This window comes from Bidens hawaiensis, unplaced genomic scaffold, assembly GCF_021521415.1.
Source record: "Bidens hawaiensis isolate Kalapana, Puna unplaced genomic scaffold, B.hawaiensis_p1.1 tig00029885_1, whole genome shotgun sequence".
NCBI lineage: Eukaryota > Viridiplantae > Streptophyta > Magnoliopsida > Asterales > Asteraceae > Bidens > Bidens hawaiensis.
The window spans coordinates 153830-176281 of NW_027494963.1; the positions used below are offsets into that span (position 1 = coordinate 153830).

The 22452-nt window shown below is 36.1% G+C and overlaps 1 protein-coding gene across 1 annotated transcript; it reads right to left on the reverse strand.

The window, feature by feature from the left end:
* Positions 1-11823: 11823 nt before the first annotated feature.
* Positions 11824-12463, reverse strand: LOC143579608 (uncharacterized). The gene is made up of 3 exons (XM_077062860.1): positions 12271-12463; positions 11947-12077; positions 11824-11892 (listed from the first exon to the last, which is right to left on the reverse strand). Exons 1-3 carry the CDS (start codon positions 12461-12463, stop codon positions 11824-11826), a joined length of 393 nt encoding a protein of 130 aa, XP_076918975.1.
* Positions 12464-22452: the final 9989 nt, after the last annotated feature.

Here is a 22452-nt window from a genome sequence, read left to right on the forward strand (position 1 = left end):
GGACGTTGGATTTACTCATTAACATAGTTCTAATCATCAGAGTTAATAAAACATTCGCGGAATATAAAAACCTTCACAAAACATTTCATAACAATCCAAAACTTTTCATAAACAAACAACTTGTCTTTCCATAACTAAGTAATTAAACGTAAAACGTCTTGAGTCTTCCGATGACAGTCTCTTATTTGTTTGCCACATGTACCCCTTAAGCGAGTTACCTCATCCTACTCACATGCGTGCATACTAAAAGTCAGCTACGCGGAGTGAATTCTGGTTAATCACATAACATACATTACATGCATACTTATATACTTTCATACATACGTTATATCATTACACTATTGTTGCAATATACTTACTTACCTGCCTACTTTCTTTCTTTCATATTCATACATTACGTTTTAGAGAGCATTTCACCCTATAACCTTCGCATATATTATTAAGGTATGCAACTCTTTATCCTTAATTTTCCTTTTATTATCATCCCCATTATTACATCCATTCATAACATACATACATATCGTACCATAAATTAACATAACATTACAACTTGACAATGCGTGCAATATCCGAAGATCGTTCACGTACTGACAGGCAATCATTCATACTTTTCACATAATCACGTAAGGTATACATTTATCACTTAGGATAAATGTATTAAACAAAACATATCGAGAAACTCACCCGGATTCTGTTTCTTTCTTCGTTTATCGTTATCCCCTTCTTTAATTGAGCCCGGCTAACTGTTAAATATGTATTTGTTAATTAACCGTAAAATTATTAAAGTCGGTATTTTAGTTAACCAACGTGGTTTCTAAGTTAGGCTTGTTTATTTAGTTCATGAAGATAGGCTAGTATTGTGTTAAATTAGATATGGGCTTAGCATTCTTGTGGACTTAGTTAAGTCAAGCCCAACTGTCCATTATATAGCCCAACCGGGTCCAGGCCCAAAGCCCAACAGAAACTGTGTGGCCGAGAACTCACGGCAGAGAACCATGATGACCGAGAACCTGTTCTAGACGAGAACCCTAGTCTGACCGAGAACTAGGGTTTGACCGAGATCTCATATTTGACCGAAAACCCTTGTTACCGAGAACTTGGGTTGACCGAGAACTCCATAGAGTAGCCGAGAACCCTCAGATTAGGTGTGTTTAGCTCATCTTTCTTTCTTTATCATTTTTACCTAGCTCAGTTACCTGTTTTATGGTTCATATCATGAACTTTAACCACCCTTTCTATTCATCCTACCCGTTAGCATTTCCTTAACGAGATTCAACCCGACTTTAGGTTTAAAGTTTAAACCTTTATCAATTTCAAACCCGTTTTAGCTAGGTCTTTAGGTAGCAAGTTGATTGAGTTCATCTTTAACATCAAGTTTTCATTTTATAAAACATCTAGACCCGATCTACTCTAGGGTTAGGTTTCATGGGAAACCGTTCATAAAAACGTAACCTTTGAGGTTAAAGTACGTACCTTTAAGCGTCTTTAGGCTTCGGGTTAGCTCGTTTATGAACTGGGATCTTGTATCTATCTTGTATAATGAAGATCTACCTAAATTTGGCTTGATTCGAGTCTTGAATTTCTTTCTCTAGCTCGCGGCTGTAAGAGGGTGTTTAGGTGTGTGTGTTTTAAGTGTGTAGAGAATAATATGGATAAGATGGATGGAAATGAAAAGAATTAGGGTTTAAGGGGTATTTATACTCCCTTAAGCCCATGGACCTAAGGCCCATCTTTCCTTTTTAGTCCATAATTAATCCCATTTTAATAGCCTACTACCTTCCCATCTTTATTATTTCCTTATCAACTTAAGTAAACTTGTCTATCATAGGAAATAATATATAAAATAATATTATTTGAAATTTTGGGATGTTCCAATTCTTCCCTCCTTAAAGAGGTTTCGTCCCCAAAACCTAACTATCATCTAAACAAAGCAGGGTAAAACTTGCGCATCTCTTCCTCAGCTTCCCAAGTGGCATCCGATCCCTTGCGGTGCTTCCATATAACTTTCACTAAGGGTATAACCTTATGACGAAGTCTCTTCTCCTTGCGGTCAACTATCTCGATCGGTTGCTCAATATAGTTATATGTTCATCAACCTCAATGTCCATCAATGGCACTTGCGACGTGTCATCAGCCAAACACTTTCTCATATGAGAAACATGGAAGGTTGAATGAATTCCTTCTTACTCTTCGGGCAAATCCAGCTTATTGGCTACTTCACCCACACGATCAAAAATCTTAAATGGTCCAATGTACCTTGGACTCAACTTTCCTCTCTTTAATCGAATGATTCCTTTTCAAGGTGATACCTTGAGCATCACATTGTCATCAACGTTAAACTCAATCGGTCGTCGTCGCTTATCAGCATACGACTTCTGTCTGTCCTGAGCAGCTTTCATTCTTGCCTTAATATGATCAAACTTCGAAGATGTTTCTTGAACAACCTCTAGGCTTCCCATATTTTTCTGACCAATCTCTCCCCAACACACGGGAGTTCTACATCGTCTACCATAAAGCATTTCAAATGGTGGCATACCAATACTTGAATGGTAACTGTTGTTATAGGAGAATTTTGCTAGATGCAGGTGATCATCCCAACTTCCACCAAAATCTAAACACAAGCAAGTAGCATATCCTCAAGGGTTTGGATCGTCCTTTCGGACTGTCCATCTGTTTGAGGATGATACGCCGTACTGATGTTCAATCTCGTTCCCATAGCTTCATGGAACCTTTTCTAAAACCTTGAAGTAAACCGAGTATCTCTATCAGACATGATCGATAATGGTACACCATACTTAGATACCACATCTTTTATGAACAAGCTTGCCAATGTTTCTGATGAGATAGCCTCTCGTATAGGCAGAAAGTGAGCACTCTTGGTCAAACGGTCCACAAGCGGTTGCATCTTCCCATATGGCTTTTGATGTTTGGCTTTGACTTGTAAACAAGTTAAGCATTCACTTATATAATCCACCACATCATTTTTCATCCCTAGCCACCAATAATCCCTTTTTAAATCTTAATACATCTTTGTAGCTCCGGGATGAATTGAGTATCTTGACTTATGAGCCTCATCTAAGATTCGACCTCTAAGATGTCCATGGCGTGGGATCCACATACGGTCAAACCTTGTCTAAACACCATGAGTGTTTTCCGTCAACTCATCTTGCTGGTCGTACATTCTCTCTTTCTTTACTAACCCTTCATCTAATAACACCTTTGACTGTACTTTGATGATGTCTTCAAAAAGACTTGAATTCATAGTCAGCTGGTATGACTTCACGGTTGCAATGACTTCCTCATTCTTACGACTTAGCGCGTCGGCGACCATATTAGCTTTACCAGGATGGTTTTTAATGTCGCAGTCGTATCCCTTAATCAAATCCAACCATCTCCTCTGTCTCATGTTCAATTCATTCTGCTCGAAGAAAAACTTTAAACTCTTATGAACTGTGTAGATGGTACACTTAGTACCATACAAATAATGTCTCCATATCTTAAGAGCATGCACTACAGCTGCTAGCTCTAAATCATGCGTCAGATAAGTACTCTCACGGACTTTCAACTGTCTAGACGCGTAAGCTATTGCTTTACCTCGTTGCATCAACATGCAACCTAACCCACGATACGAAGCATCATTACAAACAACCAAATCCTCGTCACCGTCGGGTAAAGCAAGGATTAGAGCTTGCGTGAGTCTTTTCTTTAATTCCTCAAAAGCTTCTTCTTGGAACTTTCCCCAACTGAATACTACCGAATTTCGGGTCATACCGGTCAACAGTGTGGCTATCTTGGAGAAACCTTCGATGAATCTCCTATAGTAGCCAGCTAACCCTAAGAAGCTTCGTATATCAGTCGGATTATGTGGAGTCTTCCAATTCGTTATTGCTTCAATCTTAGCTGGGTCCACGGTAATCCCTTCAGGATTAATCACGTGACCTAGAAATTGTACTTCTCATAACCAGAACGCGTATTTCGAAAACTAAACATACAACTTTTCTTCCTTCAGAGTCTTCAATACCTCTCTCAAGTGCTCAGCATTATCAGACTCACTCTTTGAATAAATCAATATGTCATCGATGAAAACGATAACTGACTTATCTAACATTGGCCAACACACCCTATTCATCATGTCCATAAATGCCGCGGGAGCATTCGTTAGACCGAATGACATTACGAGGAACTCATAGTGTCCATAGCGCGTTCGAAACGCTGTCTTAGGGATGTCTACCTCCTTCACCTTTAGCTGGTGATAGCCTGACCTGAGATCTATCCGTGAGAACCAACTTGAACCTTGCAGTTGGTCAAACAGATCATCAATCCTTGGCAAAGGATATCTATTCTTTACTGTAAGCTTATTCAACTCTCGATAATCTATGCACATTCTCATGCTCCCATCCTTCGTCTTCACAAATAACACTGGTGGACCCAAAGGGAATCACTTGGTCTAATAAAACCCTTGTCGAGGAGCTACTGCAGTTGGGACATCAATTCTTTCATCTCGAACGACCCTAGACGGTAAGGAGCTTTCACGACAGGTTGGGCTCCTAGAACTAATTATATCTAAAATTCTATCTCTCACTCCGGTGGCTACCCCGGAAGATCCTTAGGGAATACTTCTGGGTAGTCGCGCACGATAGGAACATTTTTCAATTCTTTCGTCTCGGCCGTAGCGTTAACAACATAAGCCAGGTAGGAACCGCAACCTCGCCTTAACAATCCCTCGGCTTTTATCAATGAAATGACATTAAGCCCAAAACTTTCCTTATCACCATAGACCGTCACCGCACTACTATCCAAGGACTTTAACCTTATCATCCTACTCTTACACACTATCTGAGCCTCATACTCAGACAACCAATCCATTCTCAAAACCACATCGAACCCTCCTAAGGTTATAACATACAAAGTAACAGGGAACTCATGTCCCTCTAACTCTATCTTAGAGCCTTTAACCATTTTTGTTATCTTAAACGATTTGTCACTAGCGGTTTCTACTATAAAAGTTTCAAACACTCGGAAACATTTCAGTTTAGCTAATTTACTAAAGGGCGTATCTACGAATCTTTTGTTCGCACCAGAATCAAACAATACAGAAGCTGAAATACCGTTCACTAGAAACGTACCTGTGACGACATCTAGAATCTGCTTGGCTTGTTTTTGAGTCAGCCTGTAGCCTCTGGTCTTTGGCCTTGTTGGTTCAGCATCTTTCTTTCCGCTTCCTCCAGCTTCAGTACACTCTCTGGCCATGTGGCCCGTCTTGCCACACCGGAAACATGTCGGCTTCTCACTGCATTCATGAGCAAAGTGCCCCACCTTTCTGCACTTATAACAGGCGTCTGACCCTACCATGCACTATCCTCCATGTGCCTTTCCACATTTATAACAAACATTGGATCCCTTACCCCATTTGCACTCACCACCGTGCATTTTACCACACGTCTTGCATGATCTATTCTCCCACACTTTAGGCTTCTTATCCCTGGAGTTCCATAACTGAGTACCGTGTCATTTAACAGGAGAGACCCACTTCTTATCCTTCTTCTCTTCCCCCACAACAACATCATCTGCAGCCAGGTCCTCATAAACCATCTCCGCGAGTTCGACAGCAGAGTCAAAAGTAGCAGGTTTATTCGCCCTGACCAGTTTGCGGACTTTCTGTGGCAATCCCCTCACATAGAACTTGATTCTCTTAGCCTCAGTATTGACCATATTGGGCACCAACCTAGACATTCGGTTGAACTCGATGGTGTACTCACGATGTGTCATCGTCCCAGCTTTCAAGTTCAGGAACTTCATCTCCGCCCTTTCAACTTCGGCGTCAGCATAGAATTTTTTCATAACCAGTTCTTTCAGATCCTCCCACCTCATAGCCTTGATTTTCTCTTAGCTTTTCCTCTGCTCAATCGATTCCCACTAATACATCGCCTCATCACCAAACGATTGGGTGGCATAACCGACAGCTTGGTCGGGACGGCACTCGCTAATGCAGATAACCTTTTCCATAGTGGTTATCCATTGGAGAGTAGCGATTGCGTCTCCCAGACCAGTCAGCTTCGGCGGGTCGCATCCCTTGAAGGACTTATAGTTGCACCTACCTCGGCCTCTTTTCTTGTCATCGACCTTTATAGACTTAACCCCGCTCGAGGCCTCCCTCACTCCTTCCTCGTCTCTTCTAATTATTTAAGTCGGTATTTTAGTTAACCAACGGGGTTTCTAAGTGGGGCTTGTTTATTTAGTTCATGAAGATGGCCTAGTCTTGTGTTAAATTAGATATGGGTTAGCATTCTTGTGGACTTAGTTAAGTCAGGCCCAACTATCCATTATATGGCCCAACCGGGTTAAGGCCCAAAGCCCAACAGAAACTGTGGCCGAGAACGCACGGCAGAGAACCATGATGACCGAGAACCTGTTCTGGCCGAGAATTCTGGCCTGACTGAGAACTCGAGATTGACCGAGATCTCATATTTGACCGAAAACCCTTGTTATAGAGAACGTGGGTTGACCGAGAACTCCATAGAGTGGCCGAGAACCCTCAAATTAGGTGTGTTCAGCTCATATTTCTATCGTTATCATTTTTACCTAGCTCAGTTACCTGTTTTATGGTTCATATCATGAACTTTAACCACCATTTCTATTCATCCTACCCGTTAGCATTTCCTTAACGAGATTCAACCCTACTTTAGGTATAAAGTTTAAATTTTATCAATTTCAAACCCGTTTTAGCTAGGTCTTTAGGTAGCAAGTTGATTGAGTTCATCTTTAACATCAAGTTTGCATTTTTATGAAACATCTAGACGCGATCTACTCTAGGGTTAGGTTTCATGGCAAACCGTTCATAAAAACGTAACCTTTAAGATTAGAGCACGTACCTTTAAGCGGCTTTAGGATTCGGTTAGCTCGTTTATGAACTAGGATCTTGTATCTATCTTGTATAATGAAGATCTATCTATATTTGGCTTGATTCGAGTCTCGAATTTCTTTCTCTAGCTCGCGGCCATAAGAGGGTGTTTAGGTGTGTGTGTGTGTTTTGAGTGTTTAGAGAATAATATGGATAAGATGGATGGAAATGGAAAGAATTAGGGTTTAAGGGGTATTTATACTCCCTTAAGCCCATGGACCTAAGGCCCATCTTTCCTTTTTAGTCCATAATTAATTCCATTTAAATAGCCTACTACTTTCCCATCTTTATTATTTTATTATTTCCTTATCAACTTAAGTAAACTTGTCTATCATAGAAAATAATATATAAAATATTATTATTTGAAATTTTGGGATGTTACAGATTTTTCAAGAAATCCACAAACTTATAGCTTGAAATTTTCTTGAAATTCTCATGCAAAACTTCATAGAAATTCCATTTTAAAGACAAAAATCGTTTATTTTTGATTTCTCGATTTGCAATGACGATCATTTTAACTTACCATGATACTTTTTTCGTTACATGATATTAAATAACAAACTTGGTAAAATTTTTCATTTCGCAAATTTGTATTCCCAAAACGACATTCATCATTCATATGGATACCTCATAATAAATTTTTGACATTCAATACACTTATTTTAATTTCCTCATAAGCAAAATTTTATTTTTATCCTTATGAAATTTATTTTGGTTCCTCATGACAATCTACTTTCATTTTCACAATAAACATTGAATTAAGCAAACTTTATTATCTTAGTTTTTCATGATACTTCCCACTACTTAATTTTAAGCATTTCAAGAACGACTTTACGTTATGCGGGTAGACTTATTTCAAATTTTCTCATAAATTATTTTGCAACTTAAGCTGACCCGACGTATTGTAACAACTCTCATTTTAGTGGAAACTTTCTTTTTTTCTTTTTCAAAGAAACTGTTGTAATTCACAAGTTTGGATCTCAAAAATTTTATTTATAATATATATATATATATATATATATATATATATATATATATATATAGTGTGGGGTTAGAATAAGAAGTGTGTTTTTTGTTCGGTATGCTTTATTTTTTTAAGGGTAAAAAACACTTCTTAGGATAGTTTTACTTCTTATTTTAACCTTGCTCTCTCTCTCTCTCTATATATATATATATATATATATATCATGTGAGAACCATTTTGAAATTTAAAACTTTGAGAACCATTTCCAACAAAAAAAACTCTTTAAAAAAATAAAACAATTTATGATACAAAAAAACGCGAAAATAAAAAAAGTAAATAAACCAAAAATTTTATTTTTCATCTCGGTTTCATAAAAAATTATTAAAAAAATAGGTTTAGCAAAATTATACACATATGTACAACTAAGATAACTGATAATGTACATATATGTACATTATGTAAATCGAGATTAAATACAAATATAGATGTGTATAATTACGTGTTTTTTATGAAACTGGGATGAAAAATAAAAATATTTTGTTTTTTATTTTTCAAAAAATTTCATTTTATAAATTGTTTTTATTATATTTTTTAAGACGTTTTTGTTTGGCTCAAAATGGTTCTCAAAGTTATAAATTTCAAAAAGTTATCATAGGTTCCTCACCATATATATATATATATATATATATAGAGAGAGAGAGAGAGAGGGGAGATAAAACTTAAAATTTTTATAGAATTATTTTAACATTTTTTAAATATTTTGTAGTTTCTTTTTCTTCAATTATTCTTATATTTTGATATTGTTAAAAAAAAATCTTACCGATGTAGTGCATCTGTGCAATAGTGTGTATAGCATATATGCAAGAGTGTTGTATTGCGTAAAATAAAACACCATTACACAAATTTGATACACATTATTGTATATATATAATATAAGACTAATGCACACATTGAATACAAACTAGTATGTATGTGTAATACAACATTAATGCACCACATCAACTGTTATTTTATTTTATATTTTTAAATATAATACAACAGTATTGCACATATACGATACACAAATATAGTATACCCAATTATACACTATTGAACATAAAAATACATACTATTGCACATGTGTAATACAAAAATATTGCACAGTAATACATATGTATACTACATCGACGTTTTATTTTATTTTATTTACGGTGAAGAATAAAAAAATATAAGAAGAATAGAAGAAACAAATTTGAATTTTTTTTTATTTATAATTAAAAAATTTCTTTAAAAGTTTTTAAGTTTTCTATTTAAGGAGGTGTTTTCTCTTAATCCTCTCCCTATATGTAAGTCCCGAATCTGGATCACTACGACTCAATATCAAACAAATACGTGATTGGGCGGAATCCAAACACGTGGTGAATCAAGAAACATATTGAGAGAATACGAATACAAACACAAGATTCAAAGCACAAATTTATTTTAAATGTTGAGTACTTAATCCCATAATACAAAAACCGATTATACTCTCAGATAGAATAATATAAAGTGTCTAACCTAACAAAAGATAAAACTATAACTTTTATAGGTTAGTACAAGCCACACAGCCCAAGCGTAAATATAAACCCAATACTCGTCAAGCCCACCGAAAACCATAGGGATTTCGGTTCATACTAAACAAAACCGTAAACGTTATACAAAGCATAAACCACAAAATAAGTACTAACATTCTCCCCCTTGGTTTACTGCTTTCCTTTATCATTTCTTGCCAAATAAAATGTAACAGCTTCTCTTAATACTTTGAAGATTGAATCAACACATTTTCTTGTTGCGGTTAGCGGTACGTTTGGTCTTGGAGCTTCACTTGGTCCTGTTTTTGCGCCGCTTTACAGTTCCAGCCCCATGAACCCGATTTCTTTTCAGCATCTTCTTGACTCAAGCACTTGAACCCTTCTCATTTCAACCTCAATCTTCTTTCTTATCCATTCTAAGCCGATGCACCAAAAACTTTTTCAGGTTCCTTTACACTCTTTACAACCCATGTTGATTTTGAACCTGCTATCTTCTTGGAGTCATTTCTTTTTGCTCGTCTTTTATGGCGCTTTTGGAAATCCCACAAAATGATAACATCCATTCCTTTTGACGTCGTCTTATCTTTACTCCATTTCTAAAGAGAATCATCCAAAACTTCATCTGATTAACCCTCATATGTAATAAACAATCAATGAAACACAAACTAGATTACATTCATCATGTATGGTTATCGGTTAACAACAAATATATTTGGTCAACAAAAAACCAAAAATCATTAACATGCAAGAGTTCTCGGTCTCTGAATCAGTTTCAAATTCTTCAAAAATCAAACCGAAATCTTATGCAATCAGGAAACATGACACTAGTTACGTCAGTAATGCAATAATTTGAGCTTTGTTACCTTCTATGAAGAACCAATAAACTTTGACAATGTATGAAGAACATAAGGATGATGACGAGGAACCAAAAACTTATATTGGAATATAGTGAGTATGAAGATGATGATATAAGGGAGTTTGAAAATGATGATGAATAACCGAAAACATTTTATTGAGGGTTAAAGAAACTCTAGAGACTTCGGTTTTAGAGAGAATGATTTTAATTTTTGAAACATTGATTTGACACTTACACTCCCCCAAATATCTTTAAATCATGAGTACTTGATACTCAAGAGACAAAAATAATCTATAGAGATCTCGGTCAGTGTGGCTACAAATGGTAAACAACCATTAAAAACATTTTCAATAATTTTTAAAAAAAAATTAACAAACACAAGCATCTTACAACTTTGTTGACTTTTGGGGATCAAACGTTCTAGGTTCAATCAAGAAACAATTTTCAGCACACACATACTTTGTAACATCTGGTCCATTATCGGTATTGTTGTCCTGTTAAACCCATGCCCTTAATACTTACTTAGTTAGATAAGACCGGGCACAATTTAGGTTTATATGATCTAGCGGGGCTCACACTTAAAAGCCTAGAAACCACTTCTCCATGCTTCATTTATAGTTTTGTCGGACCTGGTCACCTCAACTTGACTCCAACCCCCCTGATGTTGGCTAAAATCTTTTTGATGACAGAACATTTATGTACTATTATAAAAACTTTGGAATATTTTTCAAATTCAAACATTAAGGTTGAATGTTGGAATTACATGCCACGCAATACGAACTTACATGCCTTACATTCGAGGTGGTTAGGACTTATAATGATACCCACCTCCGTAGTTTTAACTTTAATCCCTTAAGTTTGTAAATTTACATCAACATTTGGTTTATTTATTAACACTTTTTGAATCTTTAATGAACTGTCATAATTAAAATATTGCATTTTTTTGGCTGACCAAACACCAACGGGCTTGTGTATGACTCTACCTTTCATTCATTTCCTAATGCAAGACTTAGTTAAATTTACAAGACCTTAAGATGTATCCCACATAGAATAAGTTCAATTTGGTTCCGAAAAGTCAGCAGTCATACCTACTTTTAATTTTCTTGGGAGAGCCTACCGACACATAGATTACAGAGTCTGTGCGTTTCTGCTACATTACCTTATGTGTGTTGATCTTTCTATTCATACGAAGATTCATATCACCTCCCAATGCAACGAGAACAATTTCTTTTAATTTTATACTTAAATTTTTTAAATTAAAACACACGCACGCTATTTTTGTATTTTTTTTTCTTTTTCTCTCCCAAAATTTGTGCGTAAAAAAACTTGTATGCACAAAATTAAACTCAAAAATCAATCATCGAAACGAAACATTTTAAGGAACCTTACAAGCACGTTAAACCGAGATGTACCAACGGGCTTAGTAAATAAGTCCGCCACATTATTATTAGTGTGGACTTTTTTCAAATGAATCAGTTTTTTGTTCGTAGCAATCTCTGATGAAATGTATTTTAATGTCTATGTTCTTGGTTTTAGAATGTTGAACTGGGTATTAAACAATGGCAATCGCCGCATCATTATCACAAAATATAGGGGTGTCATGAAAATGCAAACCGTAATCCTGCAATTGATGTTGCATCCAAATCACTTGTTAGCAACAAGCAAATGTTGTCACATATTCAGGCTCAACAGTGGATGTCGACACTGTTTGTTGTTTCTTGCACTTCCATGAGATGAGCCTGTCTCCCAAAAACTGACATCCAACAGATGTTAGATTTCCTGTCAATATCACAACCTCCATAATTGCTGTTAGTAAAAGCATATAGGTCAAAATCTGAATTTTTAGAATACGAAAGACCTAACTCTGAGGTCCTTTTCATATATCTAAACATTCTTTTAACAGAAGTTAAATGAGAATTTAGGATTAGGCTAATATCGTGCACATTGACAGATTGAAAACATGATGTAGGGACGACTAGCCGTTAGATACATCAGTGACCCGATCTATAACTAGTTTGCTCCACAAATGTCCCAAGTGATTCTGATGTCTGTAAAGGTCTTTTAGCCATGGGAGTTGCAGCTGCTTTCGAATCTCGCATCTCAAACTTGACTAACATATCTTCAACATACTTTCCTTCATGGAGAAAAATGCAATCTGAGCTTTCTCTAACTTGAAGACCCGAGAAAGTCATTATTTCTCCCGGAGAATTCATCTTAAATCGCTTTGTCATGACTTTTTTTGAATTCAACACATAACTATTGATTTGTAGAACCAAAGATGATACCGTCCAATTTGATTTGAACTAGAATAACATCACTCTCGATTCTTTTGATTAAGAGAGTCTGATCAATTACCCTTGTTCCAGCAAATGATCAGTCAAGGTAGCATACCAGGCCCGAGGAGCCTGATGCAAGCCATAAAGAGCCTTATCCAATTTGAAAACATGATTTTGTTATATTGAATAAGTAAAACTAGGTGGCTGATGCACTTAAATTTCTTCCTTGACTTATCCATAAAGAAACGTCGTTGATATCCATCTTGTAAACAATGAAACCCAAATAAGAGGCATACATTAAAAAATGCGAATGGCTTCAAGCCGAGCCACCGGAGCATAAACCTCTGTATAATTAAGACCCTCAACTTGATGAAATCCACGAACTACCAATCTATACTTATTTCGCATAATAATCGCATTGTCATCCTGTTTGTTCCGGATGACCCATCTCGTATCCAATGATTTCTTACCCTTCACGAAGTTCCACCAACTTCTATACTTGTAACCGTTCATACTGATTCAATTCCTCATGCATGGCTTCAACCCAACTTGGTTCTTGTAAGGCCATAACATCACTCTTTGGTTCAATTTGAGATATGAAATAAGAATAGAGACAATCATTAATTTCCCCTATTTAACTACGTGTGGAAACTCCTTCCTCGAGTAGACCAATAACATTCCCAATTGGATGATCACGTTGAAATGTTGAAGGAATATGATAATTTGATGTCGGTTCTATGACTGGAAGAATTGAAAACGTATCGTGTATCCCATATGTGGAAATATACTCCATGAAGGAAGAATTGTGCATGTGTGAAGAACTTGCAATAATTCTTCCAAAATTGGTTTCGGGGAAATATAACTTCCAAATGTTTGACGAACGGGTTCGCTAACACTTATTGTTTCAACATAAATAGTAGGTTCCACAGATTCCTCAACAGAAATTAAAGGAGATTCTGTTTCAGGAACCGACTCATGAGTAGGAATTGAAAAGACAGGTGCTTCATCGTGCATTCCGGTTGGATCAATATTCAACACCGTTGGCTTATGTATTTTTGTGGTTGTCAAAACCTCATATTTTTCATCCTTGTTGAGAAATGGACTTGCAGTATGTTCAACAACATATGGGAAAACACTAAATGATTTAAATAGTTCATGAGAGTCAAACAACCAATCTGAACCAACCCTTGCATCGGTCTCGTTTTCTTCTAGCCAGCGCACATCATATGATTCCACAACCTGTTTTGTTGCCTTGTTGTAAACTCTATAAGCTGTACGTCCAACATATCCAACAAAATAGCAGTCATCGGACTTTGAGTCAAACTTCATTTTTGCTTCCAAATGCAAGAGAATGCAAGGACACTCAAAAGCTCAAAAATGAGAAACAGTCGATATATGTCTATAAAGAAACTCATAGGGTGTCTTCATGTGCCATATGTTGATGATCACCCTATTATGCATATAACATTCCGTTGTCTCGGCCCAAAACAAAAGAGGCAACTTTGAATCACACAACATCGTGCGAGCAACTTCAATCAAGGTATGATTTCTTCTTTCCGCCACTCCATTTTGTTGTGGTGTTCTTGTAGCACTATATTGACGATGTATACCCTTTTCAGCACCGAAGTAATTCAAAACAGTATTTATGAACTCAGTACTGTTTTCACACCGTATCCCTTGACCTTCAATTTGGTTTGATTTTCCATCAACACTACAAATCTCTTAATTAGCTCCGAAGTCTCACTTTTTTTGGCCAATAAGAAAACCCAAGTATAACGTGAGTAATCTTCGGTAATAACTAAGCTATAAAAATTAAAGTAAAGACTCAATAGTGTTCAAAATCTTAAGCTTGTGAGATTTACGGTGATGTTTTTCTTGAGCACATGCCACACATTTTTTAAAGGTTACAAAATCTTTAATTGGCAAACCACAAACAATATTGTTTTTATCAAGACGATTCAAGTGTTTGACGTTTGCATGACCCAAACAATGATTCCAAAGCATGGCATTTTGTTCCGACATTTTTGAAAATAAAAAGGTAATTTGTTTAGGAACATTTTTGTTCATGTCAATTACGTATGCATTATCTTTTCTTTGTGATCGAACAAGAACCCATTCTTTTGGGATGACAATGCCTGGTTTCAAAATGAGACATTCATTGTTTGTTAAATGAGTTGAAAAACCTCGGTCACAAATCTGAGATACACTTAACAGACCGTGTTTCAACTTAGGGATATAGTTCACATTATCGAACTTTAACACACCATTACTTAATTTACCATTTTGTGTGATCTTTCCTTTCTCTCCTCCCGCAAAGGACACATACCCACCATTAATGGTTTGAATGTCATGCAATTGGGTGATGTCTCCTGTCATGTGCCTTGAACAAGCCACTATCAACATACCACGGTCTGATTATAATCCTCCATAGCTATTCCTACACAAAGTGAGAGATCAGTTAGATTTAGGTACCCAGTCCATAGTAACACTTGGTTAACCTGAAGTATCTATACATAGCACATGTTTCCATGTCATATTCTCCCTGTTCTCAAATAAATTTCTAGTGTTAACACAAGAAGATTTAAGGTAATTGTCCGTTAGAGTTTTAGGAAACCATCTCTAATCAGGTTTGACCACCTATGATCAACACATATGAGTTTTTGACTTCGACTTTAGGAACAAATGAAAAATAAGTTCTTGGTCCCTTGGTCGATTTCAGACTCGGTATGGTTTTGGAGCCAAACTAGGCCGTTTATCAGGGTTTTTTTTGCGATTTCCAGTTTAAGATGCTTAGTTACCTTATCTACACGTTTACAGATGTTCTAGTCACCCTCAGAGAAGTTTTCTTTAGAGGGTTTTCTGTTAAATAGATTTTGAAACCCTTACCTAGGCATATTCCTTTGTCTTCGTCCATAATATGGAACATATGGACAAATTTTGGCTACGTGACCAGGAGTTCCTTAGTAGAAGCAAGTTTACTTCTTTAAATAAAAGTCATTGATGTTAACTCCTAGTCTCATATGTTTGTATGAACCTGCTTACTATTTTTTAACCTCTTCCTTATTTGTTTCCTTACCTAAGAGCATTTACAAGTTTACCTTCTTTTACAAATTTTGGACCAACATATTTATTAGTTTTCACAGGTTTCCCAACATTATTGTTGGGTGTCGTCAGCTCCAGCAAATAAATTTATAAATGTGAACTTACTATGTTACACACTATTAGGGATAGTATGAGTGGAAGTAAGGTTCGTGTCCACAGGGAATGCGTTTTAACCATTTCATAACCGAGAACGATTTAGAACTAGTATTCGTACCGGGGGGAGGGGTTTGTGCAAATTATAAATTATATAAGCATAAAACTAAATAGTAGGAGTACAAATGATTTAGCGTATAACTAAGAAATAAAAATAACTAACTTAGAATAAACAATAGTTCCGACACAAGGGGTATTTCATACTTTTGACTCGAGTTACGATCATCAATAATTATGGTGCAATGATTTTTATTATTAAAATATTTGTATCAATAGTAAAGTTTACGTCGTTCGGACGTTCCCTCCATCTGTGTCTAACTAAGAACAGTTTGTTGGTTAGAGCCAACTTGCTACCCAAAGCTCACGCCGTTCGGATCTTAACGTGCGAGTTGCATGTGATGAAAGTATTAATTATCATTTAGTTTTCACGCCATTCGGAATACTAAATCACATTGTACAATTTCTATAATGAAATTGAATTCATAGACAAATGCAAAACTGTCACTTGTTCCTTATTTATCAAGATTAAAATCATATTTCATATTTTAACTTTAAAGAACGTCATTAGCCTATTAATAAATTGATCAGGTTCATTAACAAACTAATTTGAATCCTAACAGAGTTTCGGATTTAAAGTTCAAGAAATTATACATACGAAACCTTTCAACAATAAAATAAAATCACTATTTCACATTAGAATCATAATACAAAATAGAGCCCTTAATGTCGACACTAATAGATTATTAGCCTAACATAGCAATTAACATAACCAAATTAAACTTACAACGTAAAGACATACTACTCGTGGGGTGTTCGGGAAGAACTTCAGAACTCTCGGGAAGTGGTTTGAACCTCCTCGAGACTCTTGGAACATCCTTGGCACTCCTATGGAGTTTATTTATCTAATTAGAGAGAAGAAATGTAAGAAATAGTGTGTCTTTGGCTGAAACTCGGGCTGCTATTTATAGCTGAAAATCTGGAACACTTATGGGTCGTAATGTTTTCAACAGTATCCTTATGACCCATTAGAGTAACTTTTTATCTTATCTTATCTCATACTCCAGATTTTTAGGATCATGTTTCCTACCGGCAGTCTTTATGGGTCGTAAGGTTGCTTTATGACCCATAAGTTTTATTTTTTAATGTCTTGATATTATCTATTCCGGATTTTCTGGATCTTGGTTGCACCAACGACGACTTTTGTGATTCAATAATGATTGACGGTTCTTTATGGGTCGTAAAGGTGTTTACAACCCATAAGTGTCAACTAATGCTGGAAATCTTTATGGGTCATAAGTTTCAGCTGGTCTTTTGTCTTCAAATCTTTACAGCCCATATGTTTTGCTAGTGTCTTGTTAGTCTTTTTATCTTCAAGTCTTGTCTTTGCTTTTGATCTTCATTTCTTCCAGCTTCGTTCTTTCTATCGGTTGTTCATCAGTTTTCCTTCGGACCAAGTTGCTTCATTCCCGGTTTTGTTTGGTTTTTGAATTGCGTCCTTTTAGTTGTTATTTCTTTTTTTTTGACCAATTCTTCATTCGAACCTACAAATTCATGTTACGAATAATTTAGTATCAAACTCAATGGATTTGTTATGAAAAGTGTATAAAATCGGGGATAAATGATATAAATAATGTGTATAATTTTGAACACATCAAATATCCCCCACACATAAAAAATTGATTATCCTCAAGCAATGCCTTAGTCTGTAAAAATGAGAGGTCATGGTGATCATCAAAGATAGACAAATTATTGGCAAATGTAGAGATTTATATACATAGATGATTTAAAAATATTTAAAGATGGCAGCGATAGGAAAAAGACTAAACCAAGTGTATTTGTTTTAGATGGAGTTCTTGATAGTCAATTATTCACTCTTTTGCATCCCTCACGTTCGCTCTCACTTGGTATCTTTGTGTAAACTAGCAAATAATGTTCTAGTATTTTTTTAGTGATCGCTCAAACGCCTAGCCATAAAGCAACATTGTCATAAGCTTGCACTGGTATCTTGACATTTAACATGTAAAAGTTATATAAATCAAGAGGAGTCTAGAACGGGAAGTTTTAGTGAGGCCTAGGATTTGGTGGTAGGAATATATGGAGGTTTATTTGGGTGTGAAGTGATACCCCGGTTTAGCTAACTATCCTGACTTTCTACCAATGAAGAAAAACAAACACTAATTTTTTTTTACCATCTACAAACCAATTGACTGTTTTAAGGTCAGATCATCAAGACCAGTTTTGTCAAAGATGTGGATTAAATCATCCTCAATCCTGTAGTGAACATTACTTCCAACTCTAATAGACCTTTCTGCATTGAGCCTTATAGCCCCCACCCTCATTAGAAGTGTATACTCGTATTGGGATTCAGTTTAACATTTTCTACGTCTTCCAGTGTGAGACCAATTTCCACAACCATGCATTTTTCGTAATGTTTTACTCTTCTTTTCATAGCACTTTTGGATATCCCACAAAATGGTGGCTTTTGCTCCTTTTGACGGCACTTTTTCCTCACCTCATTGCATAAGAGAAAAATTCTCTCCCTAAGTTCTGTAGGCAACCTAGGCTTTGCGAACTGTAGACAACAAAGTAGATTGAAATCGAAGGAATGCATTTCTAGTTCTTTAGGGTTTGCCGGTAAAAGACCACAACTAGTCTAAAAAGATGATAATTAACTAAACCGAGTTCACTGTTGGGGATATAATTGGAAAAGGATGAAAAGGGTTTATCATGATAAACTGTGTGGGTTATGATGAATGAAACATGGTTAGGTTTGGCTTGGTTTACTAGTGGGAAATATTTGGCTTGTGATGTAATGGAAAAGGTAATTTAGTGGGTGTGTTATATAACCTCTATCATTATATAGTTTATAGTTTATGACTTTGACGAGAATATCCATGGCAAGTTCTAACAAGTATACATTTATGTGGCACACTCATAATCAAGTGAATCATGAGCATATAATGATGAATGCTCGATAAAGGCTCAATAACTCGCTTGGATTTTGAATGGGTATTTTATATGCAAATTTATGAATAATTAGTATGCATTGAAAGTTTCCATTTAAAACAAATACTTGGTGAGTTTTTTATTTGTATCATTATATATAATAAATCATATATGTAAAAAAATCAACTAAAATTGCAACTATTTGTCTTAAAATTTTCAAAAATTTGACCTTGTTTTTACGTTTTTGAAAATTTGTTTTTATGTTTTTCGGTTCCCTATTTCCCCGTCCCCACACTTAAAGTACACATTGTCCTCAATGTGTGAGAATAAAGGTAATAACGAGTGGAAAGGAACTGAAAAACTCCCCTTGTTGGACTGTGATGGTTTTCGGGCGGTAGAGATTGTTACGAGTTCCTATTGCTAGTCTTGTAAATTACGGGTCGTAGGCGTGAAATATCAATTCCATTCGTTCAACCTGTATAATTCATCTTTCTAAAAATTAAATTATCAAGAGATACGGGTCGTAAGCTTTCATATATGACCCGTGTACAAAATGACCGTTGGACAACAGCTATATACAACGGTTCTATATAGTCGTTGCAAAAAGGGTTATAAATACCCATTTAACAATCTCATTTTATTCACAACAAACATTCTCAATTTTTATCTTCTCCAAGGTTTCCGAAGAATACATTCAAAATGATGCATCTGGTTCTAGTGTTTGTCGGAATAATGATCGTGATTCTCCCCTTTCTCATTTACAACCTCCCTCCTTATGAGATATTTCCTTTTGTGGGTTTTTATTTGTTTGTTGTTTTACCACTGTATTTTATCTCTATTGCAATGAGTATATGAATTTTCATGTTAATTGTAGTCATTAAAGAAATAAAATTTTTCTTTTGAAATATGCAAAGTGCTACGAGCAGAACAAGTTAAAGATACCTTTTGTGAATTTCCAAAATTACTTGTCTTTCCTGCAGTATTTGTTGTCACAGTTGTTCTGTCATACTTTTATCAAAGAGTAAGTAAAAGAAACAAAATATATATATAACATAAGTACCAAATAAAAGCAACTATCTAAAACACTCAAAAATCACAAAGTGAACACAAAAGATTGTTAGACTAACCTTTAACCGGACGCTAGTAGCAAAAATCGAACTTGGAATTTGGTGTTTGGCTTGGTTCACTCTCATGGGTGTCGTTTGTGTGTTGTAGGGTGTAAATAAGATGTTTCTTTAAAAACGTCACCCATATGTTTAGTTGGGGAATTCCATATGGGTCATAAAGATATTTGGAGAATAAACTTACGGCCCATAAAATTGCTTTAAAAATATCACCCATAAACTTAACTGGGATTTCTTATGGGTTATAAAGATGTTAGGGGAACAAACTTATGGCCCATAAGAATGCTTTATATAACAATTTTTTTTTCTTTTTAAGTTTGTTAAAATAAAATCACCACATTTATTTTTAACAACATCCATGGTTCACGAGATCAAGAATTGTACCTGATTTTTCTTTTCTTACCAAAAATTTTGTCCTTTTTCGATTATCAGGCTCTTGCATCCCTCGATAAAGGTTAAAATAGCAGTTTCACATAAAAGGATACAAAATAAAAACTACGGGTTGCCTCCCGTACAACGCCTTTCTTTAACGTCTTTGCCTAGACGTGGACATACTTTTTCAGTTTGTGTATGTCGGGTTCTCCAAGTCAATCATGTAATGATTTTCTTTTTGGAACCCTTCATAGAATAATTTTAGGCGGTGTCCATTTACTTTAAACATTTTACCTGTCTTTTTAGGTACAACTTGAACTGGACTTATCCATTTGCTATCAGAGATTGGGTAAATAATACCTGCATTGAGTAGTTTCAGAATCTCTTTCTTGACAACTTCCATCATGGGAGGATTCAATCTTCTTTGTGCTTCACGTGTGGGCCTGTAGTAATCTTCCATGAGGATCTTGTGCATACAAAGGGATGGACTCAAAGCCTTGATGTCAGCTATGGTCCAACCGATTGCTTCCTTGTATTGATTGAGCATGTTGACCAATTCATCCTTTTGGTTCTTGGACAGTTTGTTGGATATGACTACTGGCAATGTGTCATTATCTCCAAGATAAGCGTACTTATGATGATTAGGATGAGTCTTTAACTCTAGATCTGGTGGTTGCACAACGGATGGTAGGAGCTTTTGTTCAGTAACTTGTAATTGTAGCTTGGTTGTTTCATACCTAGGTTGTGTATCCATGAGGGATACCAACTCTATCATATCATCTTCAAGTTTGAAGTTTTCAGTGAGTTCTTTTGTTGATGCTTCATCAAGGCTTTTGTTCAAGATTAGTGCTAGAGTGTCATGGTAAGATAACTCGAAGTAATCATCAGTTAAAGGATCGATTACATCTAACCAATTCATAGATAAAACATCGCTTGGATACCGCATAGCATCATAAATATTGAAATTTATGATCTCACCATTAAATTCCATTGAGAGGGTACCACTATAAACATCAATATTTGTTTAGCAGTCTTCAGAAATGGCCTTCCTAACAGGATGAAACTTGAGTCTGAAGTGTCACCATCTTCCATGTCTAGCACATAGAAATCAGCACGAAATACCAGCACATTCACTTGTACTAACTCGTCCTCTAATACACCTTTTGGGTGGACCATGGATTTGTCAGCCAATTGACTGACTACCCCTGTCCTTTTCAACGGTCCTATGTTGAGAGTTTTGAAAATGGAATATGGTAAGACGTTGATAGAGGCTCCGATATCAAGCATAGCTCTTGGTATGCTTAGATTTCCCATTTTACAATGAGTGAAAACACCAGGATCCTTGCACTTTGGTGGAAGTCTCTTTTGTAATACGGCTGAGACATTCTCGTTGACCTTGATGGTTTCATTCCCTTTAAGCTTTTTCTTTGAAGTACAAAGTTCTTTTTAGAACTTAGCGTATCGAGGGACTTGCTTGATGGCATCAAGGAGGGGAATATTTACTTCCACCTTTCAAAATGTCTCCATGATCTCATGCTCTTCTCTTTCTTTCTTTGTGCTTAAAAATCTTGAGGGAAATGGAGGAGGGACTTTGAACTTAGGTACTACTTCACTTGACTTTGAAGTATCCTTTTCTTCAGTCTTTTTTTCAACAACGACCTCTTGTTTCTCTTCTTGCAATTCTGGGCCGTCGTACTTCTTTCCACTTCTCAATGTGATGGCACAGGCATTGTGCTTGAGGTTTGCTTCTGTTTATGCAGGTAGTTTTCCTTGAGAATCGAGTCTACTCATTGAACTAGCTAATTGAGCCATCTGTTGCTCCAGATTATTGATGTTGGCTTTTGTTTCTTGTTGGAACGTTTGGGTACGGGCAGCCAGATTCTTCACAATGTCTTCTAAAGACATTCCAGAGCTGCTTGGTTGTTGTGTTTGTAGTTGACGATGTTGGAAATTTTGTGGGTTTGGAAAGTGTTGATGTGGTTGATATTGAGGTGGTCTTTGTTGGTAGACAAAGTTGGTGGGTTGTCCCCAATTCTGTTTTCCTCGTGGTTAATCGTATTGCCTTGTGTTTTGTCCAGGATATCCGCCAACTGCATTCGCTTGTTTGACATTTTCTTGCAGCATTGGATACATATCAGTGGGGTGTCCTGTTTCTAAGCATATTCCATATGCTCGTTGTGGTTCTGCAACTACTTTATTATTTGTAAG